An 11,620-nucleotide genomic window follows, 5' to 3' on the forward strand; every position below is an offset into this window, starting at 1 on the left:
TAACCGACCAAAGGCTTTGTGACAACATCTGAGCCCACTCCCGCTGCGAAGTAATGTCCTTCTAATGTTAGACACGCTGCGGGATCGAGTGTCAGCGCTGTCAGACATACGTGACACAATCCTTTACGCAACACAAAAAAAAGACTAATAAATACAGATCTGCAGGCAGCTTTTTTTTTGTTTGCGCTGTCACGTCTACAACTTATTTTTTTTTTAAACAACCCATTAAATGCTACAGCTTACAATTGCAGTCTATTTTCTAGCACAAGACAGGGAATTTAGCTCACCATAGGTTCTGAGGAGGAAGGATGATTTCTGTGGGGAGTTGGCAGGAGGATTCTGCAGGTGAACCCTGAGGCAGGTCATCTTGGCGAGAAAACAGCTGCCGAGGTGGATTCAGCAGCTACAAAAGAAGAGAAAAGTAACATGATGCCTGGCTGTGTGTGAGTATGTATATGTACGTGTGTGTGTGTGTGTGTGTGTGTGTGTATTCAGCTGAGGGTGAAGATAAAACTTTTTTTTTTTTTTTTAAATGTCATCAAAACAGAAATGCATCACTATTAGCTGGTTTCAAAATTCATGTCATGCTGCAAGTGGAGGTAAGATTTGACCTTTTACTGTGTCTGACAGTTACAGGGCTCCGCTGTGTTGTTAACGGAGAATCCTACAAATATACAGCTGCAAGACAGATTTGTCATTTTACAAATACACAGCTGAATAAGGAAATAACCAGTGAGAGCTTAAAGTTTATGGCATAGACAAAAGCGGTCTACAGCTGCTTAAAGCTCAAACCACACACAAATAAGACAGATTACACGCATGATCACCAGGGATCACATGTTTTAGAACTAAAACAGTGATGTAATTGTTTGGCATTAATCCAGATTACTTGCACAGCCCGATTTAACACACCTCTGGGTTAAATGTGGCATAGAATAGCAATCACCTCACGGTTTTGACATCTTGCCCAGTTGCAGCGTACCAGTAACCCACAGATGAACTTTCTAAATCAACACTGATTACTAAACTGCCACTCACCAGGAGGGCATTCACATCAAGCTTTATTTTATTCCGAATATAGCACACACACACTCTTCAAATTAAAATCAGCATGTATTGTGCACAGAGCTTGCTCACAATAGCACACCCTCCGTGAAACTCATTTGGACTGACACAAAAATGTATTCCCAGTTATCTCCCTCGCCTGCCTCTTGTACTTTCCTCTGGAAGTACAGTACTTTTTCCTCTGATTCTACCTTTCCACAAAAAAAGCCCCTGATTCATTCACTCCTTATCAGTTACAAGTCAACGGAAAACAAAGGATTTCCCTGAAACTCATACTCTGCTTCCCTGAAGGGGAAACTGGGCAGATAAAACCAAAGTGGCACGGCTTGGTCAAAACTTGCACTAGTTGTATTTTTGACTAGTGGTTATACCGATTGTGGCATTTATATACACCACTGTAAGTAGCAGACGTTTTAGCCTCTGATTGACTGGTCGCTAGACTGAGTTGACACCACCAAGCTCTAAAGTGAAGTGATATATATATATATATATATATATATATATATCTATATATCTATATAGATATATATATATATAGATATATATATAGATATATATATAGATATACATAGAGAGAGAGAGAGAGAAAGAGAGAGAGACTGAATATTCTAACGTGTCCTAATAGGTCCAGACATGATGGGATTGCAAGATACCGTAATTGCAAAGGCGGAGTAGAGTAAGGATTTGAAGGTGCAATAAGATGTGAAGGTAAAGTACTCGCAAGGGAGATTTAATTAAGATGAAGCAGATATATAGGAATGAGCAGAACAAACTTGTCAAATGGATGAATTTTCCCAAAGAGGATTGGGTTGACGGAGCAGTTTTGGGGAGGGATGAACTCCATCACTGTGGAAAGATGTCTAGATTGCAACAGGAGACACACGGGCAACGTGGTGGAAACAAAATGAAGAGCAAGGCTAAAACAGGCCGGGAATGTGAACCTTTGACTTACAAGACTTAAATGATCTTTTTTGCAATCATAGACTTAAGATCTTTGGGTTTGGGGTAATCCAAAGAGTTTCCCCTAAAAGGCATTTGTCACAATTTAATTCATATCATGTAGGCTCAATAATAACGCCAATAATCTCCAAGGATTCACATAATCATTAGTTGCAACTCTGCCAAGTTTGCAAAAGTCTTATTTCTGAGCACTTTGTCTTCAAGTGATACTATGCAGGCCTGCCAAGAGAACACTTCGTCAAAGGAAAGCCTATAAAAATATTATCTATTTCAGGATGACACGCTGTTGTTATTAATCTCTGGACAGGGTCAGGCCTGCAGACAGCTCCACGATGGCGCTGTAAATCTCCCAGATCTGTACAAGACAGAGAAAGTTTTCTTTTGGTTTCATGACTTGTTGCCTTCACATCTTGCCCTTCTAGCATCAGAATACTGACAATTGAGCAGTAAGTGAAGGTGCTTCACTCATTTACTGCATGTTCTTTGGATGTATTTGGATGTCAATACAGCCAATACAGATGAAAAAAAGGTTTTGTACATATACACAAAGTTTTGAGGCAGTAACAACATCAGGAGAACAAAACAGCTTTTCTTAGAAAACCCCAATTGGAAAATATTGCTAGTTAATGACAAAATGTAGGTCAACAGAAAACTGATCAGCTGGGTTCTAATAATGCATGTACGCAACTATGCCGACTGTGACCCTTCGTATCAGTGAGTGACTTTAGTGTTAAGACTGAATATTTATCATTCCATGTTCATTGACGATTATCTGATTCTGGGCAAATTAAAACGTCCCAGTGTATCTCTATGCTTGCCTCCTTTTATTCTTTGCAGCAAATTAATAGAAACCTCAGTGAAGACAAATCCTGTGCACACCTGGCTTTACATATAATGATATACATACATACATACATACATATATATATATATATATATATATATATATTAGATCTCAACAAATGAAATCATAATGCCTGTTATACCCTACAAGAGTAACATTTTCTAAACAAACCAGGCAAAGAAATAAATAAATTATATGCCTCAATATGACATTTTTACAAAAAGGACAATGGCACAGCCTACTGTCCGTACTGCGAAATCCAATCTTATGATTGTTAACCGTCACCAAATTGCACGGCAAATAATACACCCTTCCAAATGTAAGGCCCACCCAGAAAGAAAGGTATTGATAACAATTTCTACATAACATGCATCATACAACACATACAACACAACTGAGAAACTTTGGGAAGTCAAAAATTCTTCCATAGTATTGGGAATATTTTACCCTGCAGGTGAGGTTTCATCTCCCTGATAAATTCATAAAACTAATGGTCTGGCAAACTCGATCTCCCAGATTTTCTTAAATTATACAATTGCATAATGTGTAAAATTTAGGCCTGGCAAAAATGAAGGCCCTCCATGAAAAGGTTGTGTTCAGCACACTGTAATCTACTACCATACTGCAAATCAGACAACTGTATAGCTTTATAGAGGTTTCAAGTTAAAGTCCCAAATTGGCACTTTTTAAATGAAAATAATTTGATTACATACACCTGTGATCTGCCAACAGTGTGACCAGTCACCAGTCACGGAAAATGGCTCAATGTCACGACGACTCAGCGTCCTGCTGCACTTGACAAACTTTTACTTTTTATAGTTAGCTTAACTTTGTGACTCGAAATGCTGAACAATGAAGTGGCACCCATAGCTTACCTTCTTCTTTGTATAAGGCAGACTTCACGTTTCAATGGCGTATTGCTGCCCTCTATTGGCTGTACTTAATGTGACAGCGTTTAGGTGGGTGCGCATGCGCAGTATCCATGGTAACTACGTTGGGAACGGCCCTGACGTCGTCCATGTTGAACATTGTGCCTAACGTTTTGACGTATAACTATGCTGTGGCTAGGAGGTCACTCTTGAAAAGCACAAATTATAGTTTTGTTTACTATTAGCTACAATAATGGACACTGAACGGACATTGGTGGTAACCAACGCCGTCTTCGGCTAAATGACACGGATCATTAGTCTCCGCTCTCACCCGGAAAAGCAGGTTCGTAGAGTGGAAGCTCCTAACTTAGCAAGTTAGCACTTGTGCTTGTGCTCAGTGTTCCCATCTTGTATTTGAAAGGTAATTGAGCAACTTGCAAGTCGCCCTTCAATTAGTGTGAATCTGCTACTTTATGTAGAGGGCAGCATTAAACCACTCATTATTATTATTATTATTATTATTGTTATTTTTATTATAATATTGAATTGAATATAGAATTGTAGATGCTTTTGCTGAGGCTTAATTTCACGCAAGGGCTTTGGTTTTTATAGTCGAATGAGGCTTAAAACTGTTGTTTTAACCAAGATCTTTTGAATCAAGATTGTTTGCATCTGCTCTCCACTGTTTTCTTAAGTATTTATTATTAATGATATGGAAACAAGTATGCATTTTATACGCAAGCATGGAAAACGGAATAACACCAGATTAATTCATCTATCTTCGACAGCCATGGAGTTTCTTCCTGTACTTGAGCCATTGGATAAGCCCCAACGAGGAATATGGTAATTAAATTAAATTAAGTTGTGGTGTTTTTAATGAAACAAATCAAACCAGAATGTGTTGTTGGTAACAGGTACTCGTTGATTCCAAGAGGACGTGCTCCAGGTGTTAGTGTGGGTCACACCTGCACCTTTACTGCATCTGGTGAAGGAGGAAAAGGGGGAATCCTTATCGTTGGAGGAGCAAACCCAAGTGGCAGTTTCTCACATTCACATATCATAAATCTAGGTAAAACACACAAAGTTGTAAGTTTTGCAGTTTGGCTGAATATAACAATAACATCAAATTTGACCTTGGTAAAGTTATAAAATCACAGTTACAACAAACAGTAGATCCAGTTATAATGTTTCATTTTAAAATTTTTAAAAAAAAATTTGATTTTCTTTTACCTGACAAGATAATCACGAATGGGACGTTCCAGAATGGGAAGGTTTGGAGGCGCGGTACGAACACTGCAGCTTTGTGCCAGAGAGCTGCCCACAGAGCTTGTGGGTGTTTGGTGGGGCGCAGCACAGTGGCAATCGTAATTGCATCCAGAAAATACAGCGAACAGGTAAATCCTGGCTTACAGTATGTTCACCTATTCATTTGTTTTCAGTCAGACTGATTTTTTACATAACCTTATTGTTGTTGGAGGTGCTAAGGTATTCAAACCTCTGCATAAAAGTTTTGTTGCAGTGAAATCATAACCTGCTCTCCTGTAAATTATCTATTCTGTCATTTGTATTATTGTTAAGACAGTGGACATAGTCTCTGGAAGGAGGTATCAGTGAACGGAAAGCCCCCTGGTCCAAGGACATACCACACTAACTCCGCCTGCCTTGGGGATAAACTATATGTTTTTTCTGGAGGTGAAGCAGGAGCTGAACCTGTGTCTGACCAAAAACTTCATGTCTTTGATACAGGTTTGTGTTTTGCAGTGCCAGACTTTCCGAAAGCATCTTCATTTTTGCAGTACATGTCATAATCCACTTATTTGTGGGTTATACATTTTATCTTTCTCTGCCATCAGTTATCTTTAACAACTAAATTAAAACATTTTTAAGTCAGCCATCTCAAGACATATGCCACTGTGTAATAATCTGCATATTGATAACATTTAATTAAATGTGTTTCAGTGTCTTTGACCTGGTCCCAACCACAAACACATGGGAGACATCCACCAGCCAGACACGGCCACATTATTGTAGCAGTAGGTTCAAGGGTCTTCTTTCATGGAGGCATGGCGGGAGATAAATTCCACAATGACATGTACTCCCTTGACACAGGTAAACCTAAACTCTGAAAAATCGTTCTATCAACTGACATGATGCGCCGTAATAAAATGCTCAAGCTGGATACTTCGAAAATGTTTTTCTCTGGGGAAAATGTGTCTGTACGGATAAAGGGAGCATGAAGTGGGAGAAAGTGCAGGCCAAAGGAGACATCCCATCAGGAGTAGCAGCCCACTCTGCTGTGGTACTCGGAAAGAATATCTACATCTTTGGAGGGATGACTGCTGATGGAGCCTGCAATTCTATGTACAGATTCAACACAGGTAACACTACCTTTAATTGATAAGAGCTGAACTATGTTTTGCATTTCCACTTTATGCAGTTTTTATTTATACTTTCTGCATTTTCTGTTGTACTATTTGCAGACAAAAGTAGATGGGTCCTAATGAAATTTGAAGGAGATATGCCACCCAACCGCCTAGACCACTCCATGTGTGTGTTGCCCTGGAAGGTGCATGATGAAAACAGCCCAGCTTCCTCAGAGACAATACAACTGGCTTTTGTATATGGAGGGATGGACACCCAGGGTGTCATATACAATGACTGCATTGTGACTGTTGTGACTTAATATTCCTTTCGTATCATGCTTATTTTCATGACTAAAAGGCTTCTTTTTCTTAAAAGACATTAAATACACAGTACATAATTTTGAAGCAATAATATGGGTGCTGATTTTTATTATTTCACCCCACAGAGTGGGAGTGAAGTATTGTTTTTAGTGGCTCTGTGTTCTAATGCACTTGCTACTATGACTAACAGAGGGCGCCAGAGTCTTGTTGCGTGAATGGGGTGAAGTCTGCCATCTTTGATTGCCTTTATAAGTCCGACATGTCATCTGGTAGTCTGTGCTCAATTGTGTACCCCTATAAATCATACATGAATGCCACAAGAACTTATATATCAAACATTTATTTCAATGTCTTTCCAGAAGTAGAATGAACAGATTCAATAAATAACTTTGAACATTGTCTGTGAACACAATGAGCCCTTGATCCCTCAGATGCTCTACTCAATGGACCCACAAACACCTATCCCTCCCTCCCACCCACCCACCCACCCTACTAAGCCCCTCCCAATTACAGAACCCCATTAGGACTGCCTGAGAACAGCAGCAGCAAGCCTCATATTGGGCTGATGAATATCTCCGCTTTCCTGCGAAGAGAACACCTCTCACACACCGAAACTTAAAAGTCTTTCTGAAGATTCAGTATGGTTTGCTTGTGATTGCCACCCCTTCCCAATCACTCCACTCACTATTTTGAGTCCCATCAGTCCAATATGTACATCTAGATGAGGAAATTGGCAATTGAAGAGCTGATTTCAAACTTGCCTATAATTCATCCTTCTCCTCTTGCTCACTCTCTGCGCCCTCAGGTGGGGGTCCACCTGCGCTACCATAAAGCTTGCTGATGATGGGCTGAACCACCTCCTCAAGCTCCTTCTTCTTGGCCTGGAAATCTTCCATGTCAGCTTCTTGGTGCGACTCCATCCACTCAATTTTCTCCTCCACTGCCTTCTCAATGGTTTCCTTATCTTCATCTGAGAGCTTGCCACCAAGCTTCTCCTTGTCACCAATTTGGTTCTTCAGAGAGTAGGCGTAGCTCTCCAACTCATTGCGAGCGTCGATCCTCTCCTTCAGCTTCTTGTCTTCATCAGCAAAGCGCTCTGCATCATTCACCATGCGCTCAATATCCTCGGGTGTGAGACGGTTCTGGTCATTTGTGATGGTGATCTTGTTCTTGTTGCCTGTGCCTTTGTCTTCAGCGGTGACACGCAGAATACCGTTGACATCAATTTCAAAGGTGACCTCAATCTGTGGAACACCACGAGGTGCAGGAGGGATACCTGTCAGATCAAAGGTGCCCAGTAGGTGGTTGTCTTTGGTCAAGGGACGCTCGCCTGAAGAGAGAGGCAATAATTAAATTTATGCTACATTTACATTTCTGCATGCAAGGAACATGGCAAATGATGTTTACCAAGTCTAGACTAGTGTTCATTTCTTACCTTCATAGACCTTAATGGTGACGGTGGGCTGGTTATCAGAAGCTGTAGAAAAGATCTGGGATTTCTTGGTGGGCACAACAGTGTTCCTAGGGATCAGTTTGGTCATAACTCCTCCAACAGTCTCAATACCAAGAGTCAGGGGGCAAACATCCAGAAGAACCACATCACCTGCAAGATAAAGAAAAACATTGAGTAAATGAGAAAATTGAATGCATGGTCTTACAGGAACAGATATGACTATAAGTGGGTTATGTCTTACCAGTGTCTTCCTCTCCTGACAGCACTCCTGCCTGCACAGCAGCACCATATGCAACAGCCTCATCAGGGTTGATTCCCCTAGAGGGCTCTTTGCCATTGAAGAACTCCTTCACCAGCTGCTGAATTTTGGGGATACGGGTGGAGCCTCCAACCAGGACAATCTCATTGATGTCAGGCTTCTTCAAGTCAGAATCTTCCAGCACCTTCTGTACAGGCTTCATGGTGGAACGGAATAGGTCCTGAAAAAGTAGAGGATGATAAAATAAGCCCTTTGACCACAATGATCTTTAAAAATTGATTCAAATTGTTCTTTAATAATTTAAATAAAGTAATTTATATGTCAAATAAATACCATGTTCAGCTCTTCAAATTTGGCACGGGTCAGGGTCTCGGAGAAGTCTTCTCCCTCAAAGAAGGACTCGATCTCAATGCGGGCCTGGTGCTGGGCAGATAGAGCCCTCTTTGCTTTCTCAACTTCACGGCGCAGTTTCTGCACAGCACGGTTATCTTTACGTACATCTTTGCCAGTCTTCTTCTTGTACAGCTTGATGAAGTGCTCCATGACACGCTGGTCAAAGTCTTCACCGCCAAGGTGAGTGTCACCGTTGGTGGCCACCACTTCAAACACACCATTGTCAATGGTCAGGAGGGAGACATCGAAGGTGCCACCACCGAGGTCGAACACAAGAATGTTCTTCTCGCCATCCCTCTTGTCCAGACCATAGGCAATAGCAGCAGCAGTCCTGAAAAAAATACAATATTGTCATCTTTAGTTATAGGTGATGGAATAGAAATATTTAAAGGATTTAAAAAGGACAAAAAAACAAAATCTTATTGATTTCAAAACACTTACGGCTCATTAATGATTCTCATGACATTCAGACCAGCAATGGTTCCAGCGTCCTTGGTGGCCTGACGTTGGGCATCATTAAAGTATGCAGGGACAGTAACCACAGCATGTGTGACCTGGGGGGACAGGAGAAATTAGTCTCAAATATAACTGGATATTCCTTACACTGGATATACAATTACAGGTTTTAATACCTTTTTGCCCAGGTAAGCCTCAGCAGTCTCCTTCATCTTGGTCAGCACCATAGCAGAGATCTCCTCGGGAGCAAATGTCTTCATCTGGCCACCACCAATATCAACCTGGATGTGGGGCTTGCTTTTCTTCTCTGTAATCTAATGAGGCACATCCATCAACTTTAACATTCAATGTATGACGCTCAGAGATCACGAGACAACCTTTTCAATCTAGAATTTTCACAACCTTTACTTTAAATATTAGAAGAAATATTACCTTGAATGGCAGGTATTTGATGTCCTGCTGCACAGAGGAGTCACCCCATGAGCGACCAATCAATCTCTTGGCATCAAAAACAGTGTTCTCAGGGTTAGAGGTCAGCTGGTTCTTCGCAGCATCACCAATCAGACGTTCACCCTCACTGGTGAAGGCCACATATGATGGGGTGATGCGGTTACCCTGGTCGTTGGCGATGATCTCCACACGACCATTCTTGAACACTCCAACGCTGCATAAACAATTCAGAGATTAAAATCAAATATATTCTTTTGAAGTAGCTTTTAATCTTTGTCCACTATTGCGTTTATTTTCGAAACAATCAAAAAATAAAGAAATAACTTTTCCTCACCATGAGTAAGTGGTCCCCAGGTCAATTCCCACCACTGTCCCCACAGCGTCCCTGCGGTCGTCGTCAGCATCAGCAAACACTGTGCCGACCACCAGCATTAAAGCCCACACCAGCTTCATTTTGGGTTTTTTTGGAATCCTCAGATCTACCAAGAAACCTGGAGAGAATGAATAAGAGGTTTACTGAATTGGGCTGTTATGTGTTAATCAGAAATGATAAAGGATTTACTTATTATGCAATTTGTGTATTAACCTATGTTTAAGGAGCTACATAGTCTCCCACTTTGGCTTTAATCAAACATTCCTCTTCAAAATAAAAGGAATACTGCCCTCCTTTGTGAATAATAATCAAAGGACATCAAGAGGATACCTCCTGTCACTGAAGGTGAAGTTAAATTAAAGTGGTCACCTATACTTTAGGTAGCACACAGAAAATGCAGCCTGGAAAGACAAATCCTAGATATTTAATATGTACGTTTAGTAAAAGTGTGTAGCATCAGCACTATAACATTCAATAATGGTCAACCTCCTAACTAATGTACACTGTGAACGAAACGTGGCCCTGCTTCTCTGACGTGGGGCTGTGAGCCTCTCTCAAGTTCACGTCTGCACCAGATTGGCCTAAAGCTAGGTCATTAACCAGAAATCAGACTGTGAGGGCCGGGCAGCACGGCCTTGGTCAACAAATACCCAGAAAATGTCAAAAACAAAAGCCCATAAAGAGAATGAATTAATGGGGTGGAGCACCGCGGTCTGCCCATTGTTAATACCACCGACTGTTAATACCACCCCCCATCTGCCGGTAGCTTGCTCACCACGTTACTGTTACACGCGGACATGCGAGGGAGAAAAATATTATCTATAGTTCTAAGTCTTTATTTAACGGCATGTAACAGGTATTTTGTAAAATAAAATAAAAGTGGTAACGTTAAATACATCACTATTGTCAAACATACGCACGGTCGCATTCACTGTTATGAAACGGTCTTTAAAACACACTTGCAGCGCTGTGTGAGCTATAAATGTTATTTAATATCGTTAATTATTTTTGTACGTACCGTAATAGATGCACTAGCTGTCAATTTGCGGCTTAGGCGTTGCTTTTACGGGTAGTGTCTCGTCGCAGATAACGTCTCCCTTCTTGTCTGTATTCTGAAACTGCTTCTGTGAAATGATGTTGAATGGAGACGTGCTCTCTCCATATATAAGCCGTCACTTCTTCCCTGTCGTGGAGGCCTGCCATTGGCTGAGCAGGTGCTCGTTGGAAGGCGCTGATTGGTTCGTACCAGCACGCTGGCCGCTGCTGATTTGCACACATCAGATTGTGGTGACGTCACGGGCTTCCTACACTGTGCCGACGCTGATTGGCTGCCTGTCACACGCTTCATTAAAGCAGTTGGTGCAAAGACACGCCACTCTGAAAACCAAGGAAGAAGGAAAGTGGGGTGCAGTTTCGTACTTTAGACATGTGAAATGAATGCTACCTTTCTTTATTATATTGGCCCCCACATGTAATGGTTTCGCATCCATCCTCATGGTGCTGTTGTTTTGTATTGTGTTGTGTGACTTTGTTGGGAACTGTGTGTTGGGTCATGAGAAGCAATGACTCACTTCAGAGAAGCGTGAGTGACTATTAAAAAGTCCAATGGCTGTTACATCACATGAACTGGATTGTCTGGACGTTTCATCAGACAATGTACATACATTATGCAAACAGGGTGTCATTTCAGTGTAACATTTTGGCAACCAATACTGTTGCAGTGATCACACAGTTCACAAATAAACTCAATGTTTTTTGCACATTCTTGGCTGCACAAAAGTAGGTTGCAGGTCACAATATACATTAAAGGACAT

At 41.1% G+C, this 11,620-nt stretch overlaps 3 protein-coding genes across 3 annotated transcripts in view; 1 reads left to right on the plus strand and 2 right to left on the minus strand.

Annotated features, from left to right (window-relative positions):
• The window catches only part of rgs3a (regulator of G protein signaling 3a), a 118,808-nt gene extending 118,411 nt beyond the window's left edge, over positions 1-397 (minus strand). Inside the window, exon 1 of the mRNA XM_044013076.1 lies at positions 288-397. Within this exon, the coding sequence (XP_043869011.1) occupies positions 288-366 (79 nt within the window). The 5' untranslated portion in view covers positions 367-397. The remainder of the gene's footprint in view (positions 1-287) is intronic.
• Positions 398-3,876: 3,479 nt separating this feature from the next.
• rabepk (Rab9 effector protein with kelch motifs) lies at positions 3,877-6,821 on the plus strand. Its single transcript, XM_044012206.1, has 8 exons — positions 3,877-4,081; positions 4,527-4,581; positions 4,653-4,807; positions 4,977-5,132; positions 5,317-5,484; positions 5,698-5,847; positions 5,967-6,116; positions 6,219-6,821. Exons 2-8 carry the CDS (start codon positions 4,529-4,531, stop codon positions 6,419-6,421), a joined length of 1,035 nt encoding a protein of 344 aa, XP_043868141.1. The 5' UTR covers positions 3,877-4,081; positions 4,527-4,528; the 3' UTR covers positions 6,422-6,821.
• An 87-nt stretch (positions 6,822-6,908) lies between these two features.
• On the minus strand, positions 6,909-10,947 carry hspa5 (heat shock protein 5). The gene is made up of 9 exons (XM_044012205.1): positions 10,825-10,947; positions 9,768-9,924; positions 9,416-9,647; positions 9,160-9,297; positions 8,969-9,081; positions 8,468-8,858; positions 8,117-8,354; positions 7,858-8,025; positions 6,909-7,752 (listed from the first exon to the last, which is right to left on the minus strand). The coding sequence occupies exons 2-9, from the start codon at positions 9,884-9,886 to the stop codon at positions 7,184-7,186; spliced, it is 1,968 nt and encodes a 655-aa protein (XP_043868140.1). The 5' UTR covers positions 9,887-9,924; positions 10,825-10,947; the 3' UTR covers positions 6,909-7,183.
• Between the last annotated feature and the right edge of the window lie 673 nt (positions 10,948-11,620).

This window comes from Solea senegalensis, linkage group LG21 (assembly GCF_019176455.1).
Source record: "Solea senegalensis isolate Sse05_10M linkage group LG21, IFAPA_SoseM_1, whole genome shotgun sequence".
NCBI classification, from domain to species: domain Eukaryota; kingdom Metazoa; phylum Chordata; class Actinopteri; order Pleuronectiformes; family Soleidae; genus Solea; species Solea senegalensis.